At 48.8% G+C, this 19,253-nt stretch overlaps 1 protein-coding gene and 1 pseudogene across 1 annotated transcript in view; one reads left to right on the forward strand and one right to left on the reverse strand.

The window, feature by feature from the left end:
- The window catches only part of Dnmt1 (DNA methyltransferase 1), a 46,044-nt gene that overhangs the window by 7,711 nt on the left and 19,080 nt on the right, over positions 1–19,253 (reverse strand). Inside the window, exons 10-29 of the mRNA XM_031344296.1 lie at positions 18,494–18,578; positions 16,146–16,186; positions 15,066–15,147; positions 12,904–12,959; positions 12,596–12,638; positions 12,421–12,501; positions 12,225–12,346; positions 10,408–10,526; positions 10,088–10,180; positions 9,138–9,289; positions 8,653–8,840; positions 8,379–8,559; positions 6,488–6,585; positions 6,229–6,376; positions 4,844–4,959; positions 4,523–4,727; positions 4,313–4,449; positions 3,817–3,990; positions 1,993–2,211; positions 268–460 (exon numbers count right to left, since the gene is read on the reverse strand). Of these exons, the coding sequence (XP_031200156.1) occupies positions 268–460; positions 1,993–2,211; positions 3,817–3,990; positions 4,313–4,449; positions 4,523–4,727; positions 4,844–4,959; positions 6,229–6,376; positions 6,488–6,585; positions 8,379–8,559; positions 8,653–8,840; positions 9,138–9,289; positions 10,088–10,180; positions 10,408–10,526; positions 12,225–12,346; positions 12,421–12,501; positions 12,596–12,638; positions 12,904–12,959; positions 15,066–15,147; positions 16,146–16,186; positions 18,494–18,578 (2,533 nt within the window). The remainder of the gene's footprint in view (positions 1–267; positions 461–1,992; positions 2,212–3,816; positions 3,991–4,312; positions 4,450–4,522; positions 4,728–4,843; positions 4,960–6,228; positions 6,377–6,487; positions 6,586–8,378; positions 8,560–8,652; positions 8,841–9,137; positions 9,290–10,087; positions 10,181–10,407; positions 10,527–12,224; positions 12,347–12,420; positions 12,502–12,595; positions 12,639–12,903; positions 12,960–15,065; positions 15,148–16,145; positions 16,187–18,493; positions 18,579–19,253) is intronic.
- Positions 14,388–14,814, forward strand: LOC116073954 (annotated as a pseudogene).

Below are 19,253 nucleotides of genomic sequence, written 5' to 3' on the forward strand. Positions count from 1 at the left end.
AAAAAAAAAAAAAACAAAAAAAAACAAAAACTAAACCCCAAACAAACAAAACAAAGAAACAAACCAAAAAGAACCAAAATAAAACCTACACATGTGTTGTTCTAGCTGCTTCCTTAGATTATCCTGTACCTCCTGTCCTGAGACACACCCAGGATTAGCCTAGTGTCTGCTGAACAAAGGCCCTATCTGTCACTGAGCCTCCCCCAGCCTGAGACACTTTCTTGGGCATCCTGCTCTTGCACATTTGCCCCGGAAGCCTGGCTCCACCTCGAGGAAGTAGAAGCGGTCAGGGCCACCCTGTGAGTAATCCTGGATGCTCTCAGGCAGGTCTTCTCCATACTCCACGGAACAGCGGCCCTGCACGTCGCTGAAGTTCACCACAGCCTCCTCGTCGCTCCAGTAAAGCAGATTGATGTCAGCATGGTAGCTCGCCTTGGTGGACTTGTGGGTGTTCTCAGGCCTGTGAGGAGGATGCCAGGAGGATACTACTTTACCACAAATGTATAATCACAGGCCAGAGCACCCTCATTTCAAATGCCTGGAACCAGCAATTGAGTGCTGAGTCGAAGAACAGGAATCTTATTAATCTTGTACACCTCACACCACAGCTTCAAGGCCTTTTATTTGTTGAGACAGTATCTTGCTCTGCTGCCCAGGTCAACCTCCAACTCCGTGATCCTCCTGCCGCAGCACCTCAACTGCTACTAGGATCAGACATTAGCCACCATCCCAGTCGCCCAGGTCACTTCAGGCAGCATTTTAAAAAGGTTTATTCATTTTTATTTAATGTGTATGGGTAATTTGCCTCTGTGTATGCATGGCTACAGGAATGTAGAGTGTCAATGAAGGGTAGAAGATGGCATCAGGTCCTGTGGAATTGGAGTTACAGACGACTGTAGCCACCATCTATCTGGGTGTTAGAAAACAACGTCAAATCTTAACATGGAACTGAGCCATGTTTCTGTATAGCATATACCTGAGGTCAGCTGTAGAATTTCAGTATTTTGGTTTGAGGATGCTCAAGCTATAAATTGCACCACAGAAAAGACTACATTCCAGTCCAGTCAGCTTGGTGGCCACCAATACCACAGGAGGGATGGGATCCTGGACACCATCAGGGACTGGTCTGCTCTCTGCCTTCATTTTGCCCATCAAGTAACCACATTGTAACCACGCTGATTACTACAAAGACTCTAGGAGAATCAGGTGTAGTAGCAGGTGCCTGCTATCCTACCACTGGGACTCCGAGACAGGGATGGCAAGTTCCAGCTATGCTGGCTGGTCCATCTGGCAGTTTTCTTTCACAGACGCCCATCCCTCAGCACTTCCAGTTACAGGACTGTGACAAAGGGAGACCAAGTGGGGGCTGATGCAGGGGCATCAATATGGGATCAAGGTAGGAGTAGACCACACAGTACGTGTCAGGGGAGCCTGAACTCCAGAATGAAACCCAGTTTTGTTTTGGTTCAAAGACAGGGTTTCTCTGTGTAGCTTTGGCTATCCTTGAACTCACTATGTAGAACAGGCTAGCCTCAAATCCTAGACATCGATCTGCCTTTGTCAACCAGCTAAAACCTTTCACAATCAAAGAAGCCAAAAGCACACAAGCATGCACAAAAGTGTAGGCTGTGTGTAAGGGAATGTTGAGTTAAGCTCTGTGTGTGTGTGTGTGTGTGTGTGTGTGTGTGTGTGTGTGTGTGTGAGAACAAACTCAGAACCAGCAAGGAAAGTGCAGAGCAGGCCCAGGGAGGGCGATGGGAGAGCAGAGGAAGGGACTGTGGTTGGGAAGGATGACCCAGACAAACCAGGACACCAGCTTGATACCGGCTTTTGGTCCTTGTCAGAGATAGGTTCCCCACTGGTTCCCAACTATGAATGCCTGAAAGCTACAACTCTGCAAATATGCCTGTGCCCCCAAGACAACCAGAAGAAACCACCTCCACCAGCAGAGCCTTCTGGAAAGGCCTCTGGGCAGGCCTAGCCCCCACCCACCTGTAGAACTTGTTGAGCCTGATCTTGATGTCTGCCTCGTTGACCTTGCCTTTCTTCTTGCCACAGTGGATCTCTTTTATCCGACCGATGCGGTAGGGTTCAGGAGCGTCCAGGTTGCTTCCCTTGATGTAGTCAGAGTACTTTCGGTAATGCTCGGGGTACAGGGTCTCGTTCACAGGATCCCTCTTTGGGCGTTTTACGGGGCTGGCCACTTTGATGCTGCAGAGAGGAATAATAGTGAAGGATACAACTGAGCTTGGGGTGAGAGTCTAGAGCTCAGTTGGAGGGAGCCGATTCCTCATCACATCCAAGCACCATCAAGGAAAGAGAAAATCTCACCAAAAGTTTAAAACGCCACCCAATTCCCAGAGTTCAGGTGAGTGTGGATGTGCTTGGAATCCCAGGATAGCCTGGGATACCAGAGTTTTAGGCTCACCTGGACCTGCCTCCCAGCCATGTAGCATTTTGAACTTACACGATCCTGTGAGCAAACAAACTGAGACATCACAGGATGGGACACTTGACAAAGAACAGCAGCTTCTGAGAGGGCACCATACCATCTCCCTAGGTGCCAGCCAAGAACATAACCACCGCACTCTGAGAAGTCCACTGTTGACCCAAGGGCTCTCACGGTGACATGACTTTCACTTGGTCAGCTATGGAGAGCGGCTATAAATGTGATGCTGAAGGATGGATCCTGAGAATGCCCGAGTTTGGTCTAACTCATGACAAAGCCGGCTCTGGTTAGCAGTTACCTTGACTTTCTTATCTGGGCTTCGACAGTCTGCTCTAGTCCCAGAGGCCCCCTCCGAGAACCTGTGTGTGGCCTACCTGGCACAAGATACCACGGGAGCATCCTACAGAGGGCACCACAGACAAGCAGTACTAGACTGGTTAAACGCCTGACACCAGCAGCACAGAGGCACCACCCAGTTCCTCAGTTCCACGGCTCAAAACAACCCAGATGAATTTGGGGATTTAGGCCCCTCTGGGCAATAGGGAAAGGGGTCCTCAAGTCTAGATGCTGAGGTATGGTTTGGTAAACACAAATGCAATTCCAACTTTTCCTACTGCTGAGGACACAGAGAGGATGGAGGGTGAAGGTGATGATGTCCCAACATCTGACATGTGGAGTCTGAGGTATCCTGTTCACAGTAAAAGAGATCATTCACCAGACCATGGGTAGAGTACTACTGCATTTTCAACAGGCTCAGTCAGACCTTCGAGTTCTGGCAGGAAAGACCCCATCAGCTTCAGGAAAAAAGACTGCAGGGAGGAAGCCTGAGCCTGAGGCCTCATGGATGCTGAGAGACAGAAGAGGTAGGAACAGACTGTCCAGAATTGCAGGTCTCACCCATGCTCACAACACTCACAGCTTGGATGCTGAAAGGCTCCCGAGGCAGTGTGCTAGAAGGCCAGGTCGTCAGGGCTACACTATCAGGAAGTGATAGAGCATTTACAAGGTAAGGAATGTCCCTGGAGGTACACCCTCAAGGGGGGACAGTGGCCACAGAACCTCTTCTCTCCTCCACTTCCTAGCCAGATGACATGAGCTCTGTTGCCCTCGGGCTTAGAGTGAAATCTGTCCAACCTTATACTGGAACTTCCAAAATGAGCCAGAATATGGCTAACATTATTACAACTCAGCTCCATCAGGTATTTTGTTATAGTAATAAAGCTAACAGCTCTGAAACTGAAATGCAGTCATTAAGGCTACTGGCTTCTCACTAGAAACCAGAATGATAGTCTAACACTGGCTTAAGGGATCAATCGGCTGGGAATACCACAAAGCCAGCTGACTGGTATAGAACGTGGGGCACTCACTTGAAAGCAAAGGCCTCAGGAGGAAGGTATACACTGTCACCCAGTCGGTAGACAACACCATTCTTGGTGATAGAACTGCAGTAGACCCGGCCGTCCACCTCCTCAAGTTGTTCCAGGACCTTGGGCATTTCTTTTTGTCTCAGCTCAGCTAGCCGGATACAAGATAGGCAGAACCTGCAGAAGCCAAAGCAAGAGCAGGCTCTGAAGAAGTGGCAGAATGGTGACGGTAGCAGCCACCGAAATCCAAGAATGTATCTGCAGGTGTCTGGAAAACTGTCCCATTTTATGTCTACACTTTGAAGATAGTTCTTGGAGACCACAGCTCAAAGACAGAAATCAACACTAGAAACAAGCCAGAGGCTGTGAACAACAGTAGTGTGTTCAGCCAGCATGCCCAAGGCCCAGGGCTACAACCCAGCACCACAAGTGAGTATTTTTAAACAGTAGGCCGGCCACACCTTGCTCAAGGTAACCCCCAAGTGGCTCACACACTCACTTGTGCTTGTTGTCCTCTGTCGGCTGGGTCCTGGGTGGGGACTCAAACCTTGCATATTCCTGGTTGTACCAGAGCTGGTAGAAGTAAGTCTTCCCATCTTCCTCTCCGGGCAATTTGGTCTCAGGGTCCGTGCCTCCCTATGGAAACAGACTTGTGTCAGCCTCAGCTCTAACAGTGGGACAGAGCATTGGGACAAGAGGAGGCACTCACCTCCATGGCCCAGTTTTCAGAAGGTGCTTTGTAGGTGACCTTGACCTTGCTGTGGATGTAGGAAAGCTGCATGTTTTCACACTCGCCCACCAGGAACAGCTCCAGGGGGTCAGAGGTGGCACCGAGGACTGTGTCTGTTCCAGCACAGAACCAGTGTGCATGGAACATCATCTGCCCATTCCTGTCTTCCCAGAGAGCTGTGACCCTGTAGCCATAAGACAGGACAGGGAACAGACATCTCAGGACCAGCAGAACCTAGGGTTTATTCTGACACAATTGGACTTTAGGTGTTCAAGAGAAAAGGCAGGCACACGCACGTACCTGGCAAGATAGAGTGGTTTGGAGGAATCATCTGGAATGACCGAGACACAGTCGCCCAACTCCAGTGTCTCCTCGTCAATGCTCACCTTCTGATAGTAAGTTCTGTTCTCTTCAATCTGAAAGCAAGCACTAGAGCTCAGGTGACAGTCACATCCAAGGCTCTCACTAAATTTAACCTGGGTGGCGGCTTTCCCTGACTTCCTATGAAAATTACTTGGGACTAAGGGTGAGTGGGTCAGCAGTGCAAAGTGTACTTACTAGAGATACCAGGTTCTGGGCTCCATCCCTAGGAACCCTAGATAAACAAACAAACCATGACTTTTGATTCATTAAGTCATGGGATGGCTCAGAGGATAGACAAAGAAGCTCGCCTCCAGGGCAGACAACTGAAGGTTGATCTCTGGTACTAACATGGAAGACTTGTCAGTCAGAGATTGGTGACTTACTCGATCTGTCCTGACACACCTGCTGCAGCATCCACGAGTAATGTAATAAAATTAAGAGAAAAGACAGGTGTCGTGGAGGCAGAGGCAGGCCTACCTAGTCTGCATTGAGTTCCAGGCAAGAGCTACATAGTAAAAAAACCCTGACTCAAAAGAAAGAAAGAAAGAAAAAAGAAAAAGAAAAGAAAAAAGGCACGAGCTGCTGGATTGGTAGTATATGCCTGTAATCCTCACATTGGAAAGGCTAAAAAGAAAGCAACTCTTTGGAGAAGAACACTCACTGTTCTTACAGGGAACCTGTATTTAGTTCCCAGCACCCATCGTGGCTCACAACCAACCTTAACTGCAGTGTTAGATGATTCCATACCTTCTAACCCCAGTCATCTACGTATGATACATCAATCTAAAAAAACTGATGAAAACAGAAGTTCTAACTTATCCAGGGCTATATAGTAAGATCCCATCTCCAAACCAAAACAAACATAAAACCCAAGGCTTCTGACTTTTCCCTGGTCCTGGAATATGCTGTGTAGACCAGGGTAGCCTAGAACTCAAGATACGCCTGCCTCTGCCGCCCGAGTGCCGAGACTAAAGGTTGTGTGCCACCATCAGGCTTAATTTTTATAAAAACAACAATGAAACAAACAACCTGACAGGGCAGGACATGGCTTAGCACTTGGGAGGTAGAAATGGAGCCTCACAAAGGGTGCAAGCGTATGTATACACTACCTGTGCTACACAGGCAGCTCAGGGTTTGCCAGGGAGGAATGAGGTATGGCTCAGGTAGGGAGCTCTATCTAGCCAGCATGCCTGGGGCCTTGCATTGCACTCCCAGTATCAGCAGCTATGTGGTGGCCCTCCTCTCTTAGGCTGCCAGGATCCCCTGGTGGCACAGCGGTGGGCAGAGGCGCAGTGGCGGCCCGAGAGAGGGAGGGGCCTCACCTTCACAGGCCGCCCAAGCCAGGAGATGCGGTCCTTATTCTGCTTCTTCTTCTTCCCTTGGTGCAACTTTTTGGGTGATGGCATCTCTGGCACATCATCATCAGCTTCTTCATCGTCGTCTGCCTCCTTCACGGCCAAGTTAGGACACCTGAGGGACACACGCTGCAGTCAACCCCAGCGAAGCACGGGTCAGCTCCACACCACGTCCCCGCACCACCCTGGCCCCTCTGTTATCTGAGTAGAACATAGCACAGCCTACCTCCTCTTGAGGCAAGCTTGTTTACTCCGTCCCGTGCCACCAAACTTAACCATATCTTTGCACGCCTTGCACTTCCCACACTCAGGCTGCTGACAGACCTGAAAAAATATCAAGCAAGTTGACCAATCAGCAAAATTTTTTTTGGGGGGGGGGTGTCAAGACAGGGTTTCTCTGTGTAGCCCTGGCTGTCCTAGACTCACTCTGTAGACCAGGCTGATACTCCTGCTTCTGTAGCAGGATGCTGGAATTAAAGGTGTGTGCCACCACACCCAGGCCCAGGAACTTTCAGGGCCAGTGGGTAAAGGCATTTGGTGCCAAGCCTTATAACTAAAGGTCAATACCCAACGCCCACAGACAGGCAGAAAACCAACTCCAGTTTCTTGTGACCTTCATATGCACACTGTGGTCCATGCGGATATCTCACTGATGAAAAATCTTAAGTGTGAAAACACACTGGCTTTGTGCTGAGCAGAGAGTCTCCTGACCCTTCCTCTGAGAACTACAGCACAGGAGCCACATGTGGCCTTGACCTGTGTTAGGTATCAAGTCTTCCAGCTGCTCACAAACGACATGCACAGAAGGGGCATGTGCATCTGAGGATTTGAAGGTGAACAGGGTGCTGAAGGCACCTTAGAAGCTCACAAGCAGCTCTGTTGAGGTGTCACAGATCTATGAGAATCCCTAACAAAAATGAATCATGAGAACAAGGTAACCAAACAAGGCCAGCAAGCACCCAACTCCATTTAAAAAAACAACCACAACCACACATCACCTCCACCAACAACAACAAAAAAGACACCTTTAAAACAAACATCAGACACAAGGACAGTGAGAAAAGTCAAGTCATGGTAAGGACAGGGAAGCCTCAAGAGGGCTGCCATGAGAGAAAAGGATATGCTACAGTGGGGCGTGGAAACCAGCCAGGCTCTACTGTACCAAGGGAAAGTCAAAACAGTAAACTGCAAAAGGTGACTTTCTCTGAAGAAAATAAAACCCCAGCTAACCCTGGACAGCACACACAGGGGTCTCCTCTCCCATTCGAGGCACACAGGATACACCCCCAAGTCCCTGTACAGCCTGGGACAAGGCGAGCCCTGTAGGCTACAGTCGAGACACTCCGATACCACAGGTCTGGGCATGGCGGTGCATACCTGGATGCCCAGTGCACACAAGGCAGATGAAGGAACATCAGCAGTTTTAAGGTCAGCCTTGTACACATAAGTACACATGTGCATGTATAGGCTATAGTTTAGGATAAATTCATTCTCTTAATTTTTCAAACATGGCAGCCTAGGCTGACCTCAAACTCACTATAAAACTTGAGAATGACCTTGAAATCCCAATCTCCTGCCTCCACTTCTCAAGTGCTAGGATCACACAGGCCTGCGCCTCCATGTGTAGCTTAACCACACTATTTGAAGTTTGTGTTTGTTTGTTTCATGTGATGTAGATTGATTCCAAGGTTATCTATATGAAAAGGATTCACAATTCACAAGAGCCAGGCACAGTGGCACAGCTCTGTAAACGCAGCTCTTGGAAGTCAGAGAGGGGCTCCTGCAGTCACAAATCTAAACCGAGAGAAATGTGCACTTTCAGTTCTAGACGGAATCCCGGGAAATGCGCCCCCGGTTGGGGATCAGGGGTTGGGGGTAGAGGGGACAGCTTCGGCTCTTGAGATAGGCTGTCTGTTCTCTCAACACCCACAGGAAACAGAGGCAGAGCTAACATCTCTCAGGAAACCCAGGGTCTATAGCCAACAGCATCACCTGGACCAAAGGCCCTGGACACTCCGACTTCAACCCTCTTTGTCCATCTGGCCCTCACGTCAGATGAGAGCATACACTGCTCTCCCTCACACCTAAGGAAGAAGAGCCAAGGATGGCCCACTCACCTCACAGACGCCACACCGGCGGCGCTTCATGGCATTCTCCTTGTCTTCCTTGTCATACTTCTCAATCTGCTCTGAGAAGAAAGTGTCAAAGATCTGATAGACCAGCTTGGTGGTAGTGGCTTTTGTGGGCGCTTTGTCCTTATCCTTGGCAGAGCCAGTGATGTTGCGTCTTGTTGCTCGCCTGAGGGAGATGGACATTGTTTCAGGGAACCAAACACAGGAGATTGCCTCCTCTGGTCTCAAGCCTCCAACCTGATTCTTGCTCCATCCTTACCTCTGTCCCAGGGAGACACCAGCCAAATGGATCAGGGCTCTCATACAGGGAGACAAGAAGATGGGGGTCTCATCATCGTCCTTGGCTTCGTCATAACTCTCTACCTGGCTCACCACAAACTGGGCATGGCGTAGGAGGGAGTCCTCTGTGAACCGGTTCACATTAACGATAGAAGGAGGAACGGTGGTCTTTAGGGGGAAGAAAAGAAGATCAGATGTTTCGAATATCTTGCTTCCTTGTAGTGCTGGGGGAGGGAGAGCCTAGTACTTCATGCACACTAGGCAAGCAATGTGCCACTAAGCCGCAATGTGTGTCAGCCCTTCACTGGGGGTTGGGGGGGGGGGGTCTAGGCTGGGGCTCTACAACTGTGTCACGCCCCAAGACCTGCTTCATTCATCTATCAAAGCTCTTCTAGTGGTAGCAGACGACTGTGCAGGTTCTTGTATGTGGATCCAAACCCACCAAAGAGAAGGCAAAGCTCTTACCTCAATCTTATTGATCAGGTCTTCGTACACAGCATCAGGATTGTTTTGCAGGAACTCAACCACAATCTTGCTGATGTAAACTTTCTCCTGCATCAGCCCAAATATTGGTGCATACTCGATGCTGGGATCCATCAAAATGTATTCAGCAAATGCTAGGAAGAAAAGATATGACTTTTTTTTTTTTAAAGAATATGGGGAACAATCAGTCCAGTTAGGCTGATTAGCATTTCCATCTCCAATACCTGTCATTTATGCGGACAGCTGCTTGGTTTAAGTACTGGGGTCTTGTCACGTTGCCTAGGCTAGCCCTGAACTCCTTAGCCTCCTGAGTAGCTAGGACAACAGGTATCTGCTTTGTTCAGCAGGTAATACATTTTAAAATCTGATTGGTCTCATGGCCAATCAGATGGCTCACCAGTAAGGGCACTAATTTTGCAACCTGAGTTTGAGCCTAGGGACTCAACATGGTAGAGGAAGAAATCAACTACAAGTTGTCCTACATGACCCTACATGCATGGTATGGTATGGTGCACAACATTCACCCATACTCAGTATGGAAAAAGAAATTTAACGCCATGTCAAAACTGATGGCCTCCAGGCTGAACACAATGCAAGTATGAATCTTCTGAGCTTCCAGAACAGTCTAAAGTTGATCCTATAACCTAAAAAAGACCAAAGCAAACAAATAACCCACAACCAAAACCCAAAAGCCCAACTTCTCCATGAGCTAGTACCACTTGGGCCAAAAGAAAAGGGAACTTAGCTAAGACTTGGACCCATTCAAGTTGTAAGCATCTGACTATCGTACATCCAGAGGATGCGCTCTCAGGCCAGTTACGATGAACACTAGCCACCAGATCCCCCCAAGCCTGAGAAAACCCCTGCCCAAAGCCCACCAGGCCTGGAGAGGCCGACGGCTGCAGGACGCCTGTCACCGGGCAGATACTCACCAGTGGAAAAGCCAATGAGCACCTTCTCACCACCATCAAAGCCACTGAGCCACCACTGATTGATTGGCCCGAGATTTTTGCCATTGATACCACCTGTGGGAAAAACGTCTTTCTATAAGGAACAGACTAAAGACATGGCAACTCACAACTCACATCCCTGCCAGAAGACCCAGTCAGCATACTGCCTCTCCAAGGTCATTTTGCTCAGTTAATGGCAGACCTTCGAGCGCTCCCTTGAAGCAGTACTTCTCCCATGGGATATCTCGCTTCCTAAATTTGCTTGCTTCTTGAAACAACCCTTGTTTGAACATTTCACGTACCTGCCATAGATGGATTATCATCATGGATTGCTTTGGCACAACCAGAAAAGTAGAGTTCAACGTTCTTCTCAATAAGACCAGTGTCGACAGGACACAGGTGACCTCGACTGCAGTACACACTGAACAGGCAACAAACATCACTTTACTACCAAACCCAACACTGAGAGCCATAAGTCAGTCTTTGCTAACACCCCCCTTCACCCAACACGACTCTCACTCCCTTCTCCTGCACAAGCACACACACCAAGGTCAGAGGGTTCCGCGGAAGCTGGCACTGCCCTGTGTAGCTATTAGGAATTGGAATTTACTCTGCAAACTAAAAAGAACACTGTGGCACCAGGCCTGGCCCTGCCCAAGGTTTGTTTCTACTAGTCACTCAGCCAAGGCGGAGTCCCTTATGGCTCCCAGCGTCTAGCATAAGAGCTGCGTGCCCTCAGACCTTCCCCCACCAGGGAGGTGGTGGCTCCATAATTCACTGAAGGAAGGCTGGCCTCAGCTCTGAGGGTACCACAGTGAGATCACTGCTGACCGCTGTCCACAGGGCAGGCTTCATCTGGCCCCTCAGAGGGCTCCTGCCTATTATTACAGCCTAGCCCTCCAGATCACTGGCAGACAGTACCCTCTATGGGAATCAGCATCCCAGGAGCAGGGAAGAGATTAACAGTCACCAGCAAACTGGTAGGGAAGACTGCCACAGCCACACTCGGGGATCTTGACTCAAATGGCCCTAGGTACCCATGGTGGGTTCAAAATCATAGAGCACCCAGGAGTAATGCCTACTGGGATGCCAGTGGGTGCTCCTGAGGGGATCCTTCCACTACATGCAGCCCAGGACTTATGTGTCCCAGCCTGGTCACGACCTAGGCCTGCTTCTCCATTAGCCACTATGACCTCTACATTTACTGTCCAGTAAGTTCAGGCCCAGCCTGAGCCTTCAGGCAAACTGAGCAGAGCCGAGGGCCCCACTGGCCTTCATGCTCAGGCCTTTCTTCATATCAAGCCTCCACTCTGCCTGGCCGCTCAGGCTCTCCTCACTACCTGAAGCTCTTAGGTTGACTATTACTAACCAAAACTCTACAGGCCAAATACTGAGCACATATACAGCACACAGGAATTGCCATTCTGACCCTTCCAGACAAAAGTAATCAAACTCCCAGTGCATAAAGATGCACTTGAAAAACAGTGGGAAGCTGGACAGTGGTGGCGCACACCTTTAGTCCCAGCACTAGGGAGGCAGGGTTTCTGAATCCAAGGCCAGCCTGGTCTACAGAGCGAGTTCCAGGACAGCCAGGGCTATACAGAGAAACCCTATCTCGAAAAACAAAACAAGCCGGGCAGTGGTGGCCCACACCTTTAATCCCAGCATTTGGAAGGCAGAGGCAGGCGGATCTCTGGGAATTCGAGGCCAGCCTGCTCTACAGAGCGAGTTCTAGGACAGCCAGGGCTCCACAGAGAAACCCTATCTGGAAAAACAAAACAGAAAACAAGACCAAAAAAAAAAAAATGGGGCTGGAAATGTGCCTCAGCTGGTGAAGTGCTTGCCTAGCATAAGTGAGCTCTGGCTCCCCAGAACTGCACATGAGTTAGGAGGCCAAGGTCATCTACGACCACCTATCAAGGCCGAGGCCAGGCTGGGCTGCTTAAGTGGACCCGTCTCACGTGGCTGATGCCTACCCAACCTTCATTGGCCTCTTGGCTCTTTAAAGGGCGAGCATCTCCAGGGCCCTGTGGTTAGGATGAAGGATTATACCTGGATGCCCGGAGTAGGGGCACCTACCAGTAAGACATCATCACAGGTAGCCGAAAACGGGGATTACCTGAAGTAAGTTATCTTATGCATGGGAGAGGAATCATACTCGTCACAGTGAACTGAGTTGGAGTTGGAGTCGTAGTCGTAGATGGACAGTTTCTCACTGGTCAACATCTGGGGTTCATCCACCTGAAGGGCAGGGGACAGTGAGGCATGGGTACCAGGAGGCAGGGGTAGAAGGATGAGGGCAGAAAGGGACTCACAGCATCCTCAGGGTGCTGCTGGTACTTCAGATTCGGGTCATCTAGGTACTGGCCACACTCAGGGCACTTTGGCGAGTTGACCTGTGGGAGGAACAAGCAGGGCCTGAGGGCAGCCCAACCACTGGGGGACTGCTACGCTACCCACTGTCGGCCAAGTCCCGGCAGACGCCCTTACCTTTGGGATCACACTTTTGCTTTGAGCGGCTTTCCTCTCCGCTCTAGAAGGAAGCACAGGTTGTTGCCAATTCATCAGCTTGAAATACACCACCAGCAGTCTTGCACTCTCTCTCCCTAAGCCACCCCATGCACGTCGATGCCAATAAGCACAGTGACTCAGGACGTTGAAGTCTAGGGGACCCTCTACCCACGTGCCCAGCAGAAGCAGAGGATCCTGGCCTGCACTCCCACCAGAGGCTAAGGCTGCTATGGTAGTTCACTATCCCATCTCTCACCCCACTTTCTGGAACTGTCTAACACCATCACCTGCTCTGTACGGGAACGGTGAGCGATTTCCGTGTCGTTTTTCGTCTCTTCTCCTCCTAAACAAAGGGAGCAGGAGGAACAGAGGGTCAGGACATCTCTTAGTTTGGACGGCACTTTAGGGTTAGGAACTTATGTGACTGTCATAAAACTCAGGAAGAAAGGTGGTTAAGGTCAGGTAATGAGGCCCAAATTATGCCAATGTCCAAATCCCATGACAAGTCTGTCCTAACCCCACTTCTCAGAAGCCTAGGACTGTGAGTTGGAAGTCAGCCTGAGATAATTGGTGAGACCCTGTTTCAAAAAAAAGAGGCCGGGCAGTGGTGACACACACCTTTATCCCAGCACTTGGGAGGTAGAGGATCTGAGTTTGAGGTCAGCCTGGTTTAGAGAGCGAGTTCCAGGACAGAGAAATCCCGTCTCAAAACAAACAAACAAATGTAAAAAGACCAAGCAAGCACCCCCAGCATGGACACATTAGGAGCCAGGGCACTCTGGAAAGTAAGCAAGGTTTAACCAAGTCCTAACAGAGAAGCCCTGTTCCAAAAGCTGTACCTTCGTTTTTGTTTTGTTTTGTTTTGTTGTGAGAGAGGGTTTTTCTGTGCTGCTCTGCCTGTCCTGGAACTCACTCTATAGATCATGCTGGCCTCGAACTCCGAGACTGCCCTATATCCCCACATTTAAAGGCAAATGATACAAGCGGCTGAAACAGACAGATGAACCCAATGGTGCCCGAGCCTGGGCTAAAACCTCAGCACGGCTCACCACCTCCAGAACCCCTCAAGAGGATCAACAGCAAGAAACAAGCCAGAGAAGCGACAATTGAGCTGGAAAACCACAGGACACCTTCTACAAATCACAGCCCACACCGAGTAGACCTTCTACATTATTTGTACCAAATCTGAAACAAATATAATCACAAGCCACAAAGATACTTTGGTCAGCATGGACCATACGGATTGAGCAATATGGGCTCTCATCTAGCATCTTTGTTTCTGTTAACTACATGCCATCTTACTTGTTGGGGACAAAAATCACCTAATGACTAATTTCCTGGAACATATTCCTGGAAGTAGCACATCATCGTACAGAGTCTAGATCTTAAGTTCACGATGTCAAAGACAGCAGACAGGAAGCCAGCTGACATGGGGCACACCTGAGCGCAACACTGGAAATGCCAGGCATGTTTTAAGGAGACCTTGTCTTAACAATACAAACAAACTCTGAGACTAAGAGTGTGGGAGCAGACCAGATGTTTTATGCACTGTGCCATATGCTCTTTTCAGAGCCAGTTGTTCCCGCTTAAAGGGATTTTAAAATTACATTTGTCTATCTTGTGTGTGCAGGATATGTACGGGTGTCCATATACCATGCTATGTATGTAACAACCAAAGGTAACTTCTGGAGTTTGGGGTTAACCAGGCCCCCTTTCAAGAGGGAATAAAATAATAGAAGTGAAGCTAAAGACTTGGCTCAGTGGAGCCAAGATGTCGGGTTCCAAGTATAAGCCTGTGCCCTGGCCACTCTCCCCAGTACCCTCGACCCTGCCGAGTACAACGTGTTTCCAGAGATCCAAAAGGCAAAGGTCAAGCGCTTGAGCGTAAGGGCCCAGCTTAAATGGGAGTATCTGCTTCAGTACAACGACCCCAAATGCCAATCGCACATGGAGGATCCTGCCTTGATTCATTGGACCTATGCAAGATCAGCAAAGATTTACCCTAATTTCAGACCCACTCCCAAGAACTCATTTTTAGGAGCTGTGGCAGCATTTGGGCTCCTCATCTTCTGGTATTATGTTTTCAAAACAGACAGGGACAGAAAGGAAAGACTTATCCAGAAAGAAAAATTGGACAGAAAATTTAACATCTCCTACTAAGTTTGGCAAGGATGACTCTACTCTTGCATAAATAAATCTATTAATTAATCACTGGGAAAAAAAAAAAAAGACTTGGCTCAGTGGTTAAGAACACTGGCTGTTCGGTCAGACGACCCAAGGTTCAAGTCCTAGCACCCACAGCCAGTCCCAGGTGATCTGACACCCTCTTCTGACTTCTGTGGGTACTGCACAAATGTGGTATACATACATACATGCAGGCAAGACACTCATACACATCCAATCATTTTTTTTAGAAAAAGTTAAGGAAGAGAAGGGCCAGAGCACTTACCCGTTCATCCTCGTCTCTGTCCTCAGGAGTCTCTGGAGCTACCTGCTCTGGTTCTCCTTCCTTGGGTCTCCGTTTGGCAGCTCTACAAACAAGTAACACACCAAATGTTAGCTCTGAAAAACAACTGCAGCATGCCTACTTCTGAAAATGATACCAGCAACTGAGGCAGCTCAGAGCTTAAGGGCCTTACAAGTGTAAGGACCAGCTTTGATTGCCAGCATCCACTAAAGATGGCACAACAGGTTCATGGCCAGAATCCCAGTGCTGGAGAGGTATAGACAGGAGGGCCCACAGGATTTACAGGCCAGCTAATATAAACACATCCATAAGCTACAGGTTCGGTGAGAGAACCTATATCAACCTCTTGACTATACACAAACACACACAAAAGCAAGCACTGTCATATATGGTAGTTTATACTTGCAACCCTAATACTTAGAAGGCTAAGCAGGATCATGAGTTCCAGGGTAGCCTAGGCACACATTGGGACCTCTTGGTAGTATTAATTTCTCAGTAGTAACAAAGAAAAAAACAAAACAAACACAAAGTAAGAGGCTGGGGAAATGGCTCAGCACCATGACAAGACAGCTCACACTAGCCTGTGACTCCAGCTCCAAGGAATCCAATGATATCTTGGGGTCTCTGAGAGCACTTCATGCATCTACCCAACTTCGCCATGTATATATAAATAAAAACATTCTTTAAATCCAGGGGTCTGAAGAATGGCACATATGTGGCCATAATGCCATACACATAAACTTTTAGTTCACAGTGGTGCACACCTGTAATCTCAGCCCAGGGAAAATAGAGTCAGTGGATCAGGAACTCAAGGTCAGATGGGCTCCATGAGACAGTTCAACACTTTTACCCCTAAACCAGAAATCACAAAGACTCTAAAGGCAGAATTCCTTCTGAAAGGTTTGCAGGTGGCCCAGCTGCCCTGGTCTCCCCAGTGAACCCTCGAAGGTCACTGAGCTAGGACCCCCCAGCTGCCCTGGTCTCTCTGTCTACTCTCTCTCCCTAGCAGAGCCTTTAGGAGTTAACAGTTAGCAAGGCAAGCAAAACACTTTTGACACTTACAGATCTCTGGGTTGGCTTCTGGACCTGGAACTTCTTTTATCCTGACAGCAGACAATGGAGGAAATAAAGGAAAACAACAACGTTACTTCAGAGGCCAAGCAGGGTGAATGCAAGAATAGCATAGGTTCAACATCTAGATTCTGAATACCAGAAGACAGATTCTCGCTGGGCAATGGTGGCGCACGCTTTTAGTCCCAGCACTTGGGAGGCAGAGGCAGGCCGATTTCTGAGTTAAAGGCCAGTCTGGTCTAGAGAGTTAGTTCCAGGTCAGCCAGGGCTACATAGAGAAACCCTGTCTCGGAAACAAAAACAAAAACAAAAACAAAAACAGAAGACAGATTCTCTCCTGGGCCAAAATGGTGGTACCAGAGGCTTTAATTAAGATTGTACTTCCTGCTGGGCAGTGGTGGCGCATGCCTTTAATCCCAGTACTTGGGAGGCAGAGGCAGGCTGTTTTCTGAGTTCGAGGCCAGCCTGGTCCACAGAGTGAGTTTCAGAACGGCCAGGGCTATACAGAGAAACCCTGTCTCAAAAAAAAAAAAAAAAAAAAAAAAAAAAAAAAAAAAAAAAAAAAGGTTGTACTTCCTATTTCTCACAGATCAACAGGCACTAAAGAACTTTCTAGTCATGATGGTCTAACACTTAAGAGGATGAAGCCTCAGATCTTGCCTTAAAATACAAAGACAAAACCACAGCTGAGCACAGTGACACCACCTTTAATATCATTAAGGAGGGAGAGGCAGATGGAGCTCTGAATTTGAGACCAGCCAGGACTACATAGTGAGACACTGTCTCAGAACCAAACAGGCCAGGACTCAGTGGACAGAGTGCCTGACAAGCACACGTGAGGTCTTGGGGTGGTGGCACAGACCTGTGACCCCAGCACTGGGGCTGGAGGGGCAGGAGAGCCAGGAGGGCAAGGAGACTCTTGGCTACACAGCTCTGTTCCAAACAGACACTAGACACAAACAGTGTAGCGTTTCTGAGCCTGTAAATGAAGAGTGCCTTACCCATAAGCCATCTAATATGAGTGAGTCTATACACATCAACAACTTGAGTGTTGCTCTCCCCATCCTCCCTTCCCACCACAAGGCAGCTGTGAGGCACTCTGGGATAGGTGACAGACAAGCTTTAGGCCATCCGGGTCCCATAGTGAGAACTTATCTCAAACCAAGAGCTAGCCAACAAGATGACTCGGCATCTGCAATTGACACTGACAATTGCAGGGACCCCTATGGTGGACAAGGACCAATTCCCACAAGCTGTCCTCTTGGTGTCCACACATACCCACATACACACAGGAAAATAAAATGGGATACAACTAAAGCTCCCTGCTCTGAGGCAAGCACTGACAGTGATCCATTGGCATCCGGGCAAAGAGACACAGAACATTACCACACCTGGGGCAATTCCCAGAGCTTCTGTTGCATTCTCTTGGACAAGCAGTGAGAACACTCACAAGCCTGCTCACCTGGGCTCAAGCTCCACTCTATAAAACTCAATGGGGAGGAAACCAGGTAGACATTTCTCAGGCTTCTCTGAAGGTGGACATCTGAGACATGAGTATGTGTTCTCACCTAATGCCCTAGAGATCCACAGAGCAGGAACTCAGACTGAGCACTGTACCCTATCAGAGGCCTTGGCACCTAAGGCAATCAGTCTTCCATGTCCCTAAAGGTTTAGCCAACCCGAGCAAGAGGCTCAGAAACTGTTGTCAGCCCACACAAACTGTCCTGTCCTAGTCCCTAGACAGTACTGTAACAGCAAAGCAAACAGCGTTTGCAGGGTGCTGGGTAACACACATGCACTAGAGGAATTTACTGAGGACATGCGATTTATAAAGGACATACAGACCCAAGCAAACACTGGGTTGTTCAATCTCCGCATATTCTGAGAGAATCCTTGCACCACCATCGGCCTGTGTACTTTAGCTTTACAGGGAGGATTTGGTCGTTTTGAAATAGTTTATAGCTCAGGCTGGCCTGGATCCTCCATGTTTAGGATCATGCTCCTAAAAAGATGAAATCATGCTCCTGCCTCTACCCTACTGGTGCTGAGATTGCAGGTGTGCTCCATTTTGTCATGCTTGTTTAGGCTGTAAGGATGCTCAGTTGAGTAAGCAGAGGAAAGACGGAGAGTCAGGAACTGAATGTAGGGCTTAAAGGAGCAGGCAGACTTGCTGAACTGACAGGCTCAGACATGCAGTGACAACCAACACCCAAAGAAGACCAGGCAAACCTGCCCGAGTAGTGAGGAGGAGATTCTGCGCCCAGACCCCTCTGCCCAGCACCATCTCTGCCAATTCAATGGAGCCCAGCAAGGCCCACTTAAATAGATAAGGACTTTGCCTTTTCTTCGTCATCGTCCATGTCCAAGTGAGTTCCTGGTCTTGCTTCTCTGTCTGGTTCATCCCTTGATCTCCGCCTCAACGCTCTGCCAAATAAAAAAGCAAATTAAGTAAAAAATCTCCCACATGAACACTAGTCATCAAGGCTCTGGACAACATCCAAGCAGTCAAATGAGGATTTAGATGGTTCTCAGTTTAAGACCGGGTCACCTTCCCTACCCTTCACCTGTTTATCCTTTATATATTTGTGCAGAAGTGAGGCTCAAGCCTATCACATCATGAACTGATGACAAGTACTCAACTGGGACCCACCAGATGTCTGAACAGATGATCTGAGTTCCCTCCTCACAACCTGAGAGCTCTCCCCTTATCTCTGCAGGCAAGATGTAGCATGAATATATACTCTCAGATAAACACACTTGTATGCGCCCATGCACACCCTGAGTCTATCAACCACTCCACTCAGCTCTTTAAATGAAGGATAATCAGAGATGCCAAAGGTTAAGACAAACCGCCAGCAGGCCTTCACTGGCAGTCTGAAGCTTGGCAGGAATGTCTGCACGTGCCCTTGTGAACACTGTTGAGATGAAATGAGCAGAGTGAGGGCAGCAGCAACAAGCACAAAAGGCTGTGCTCACACAGGAGCCCAATCGTCTTTACTCTTCTGCACCCTATCCTCCACCCTGCCCATCTGTGGATCAAGTACTAAGCTGTCCTCTAGGCTTGGGGACTCCAATATTTGCATGAGTCAAGTGGGTGTT

Source organism: Mastomys coucha, unplaced genomic scaffold (genome assembly GCF_008632895.1).
Source record: "Mastomys coucha isolate ucsf_1 unplaced genomic scaffold, UCSF_Mcou_1 pScaffold23, whole genome shotgun sequence".
Lineage (NCBI taxonomy): Eukaryota > Metazoa > Chordata > Mammalia > Rodentia > Muridae > Mastomys > Mastomys coucha.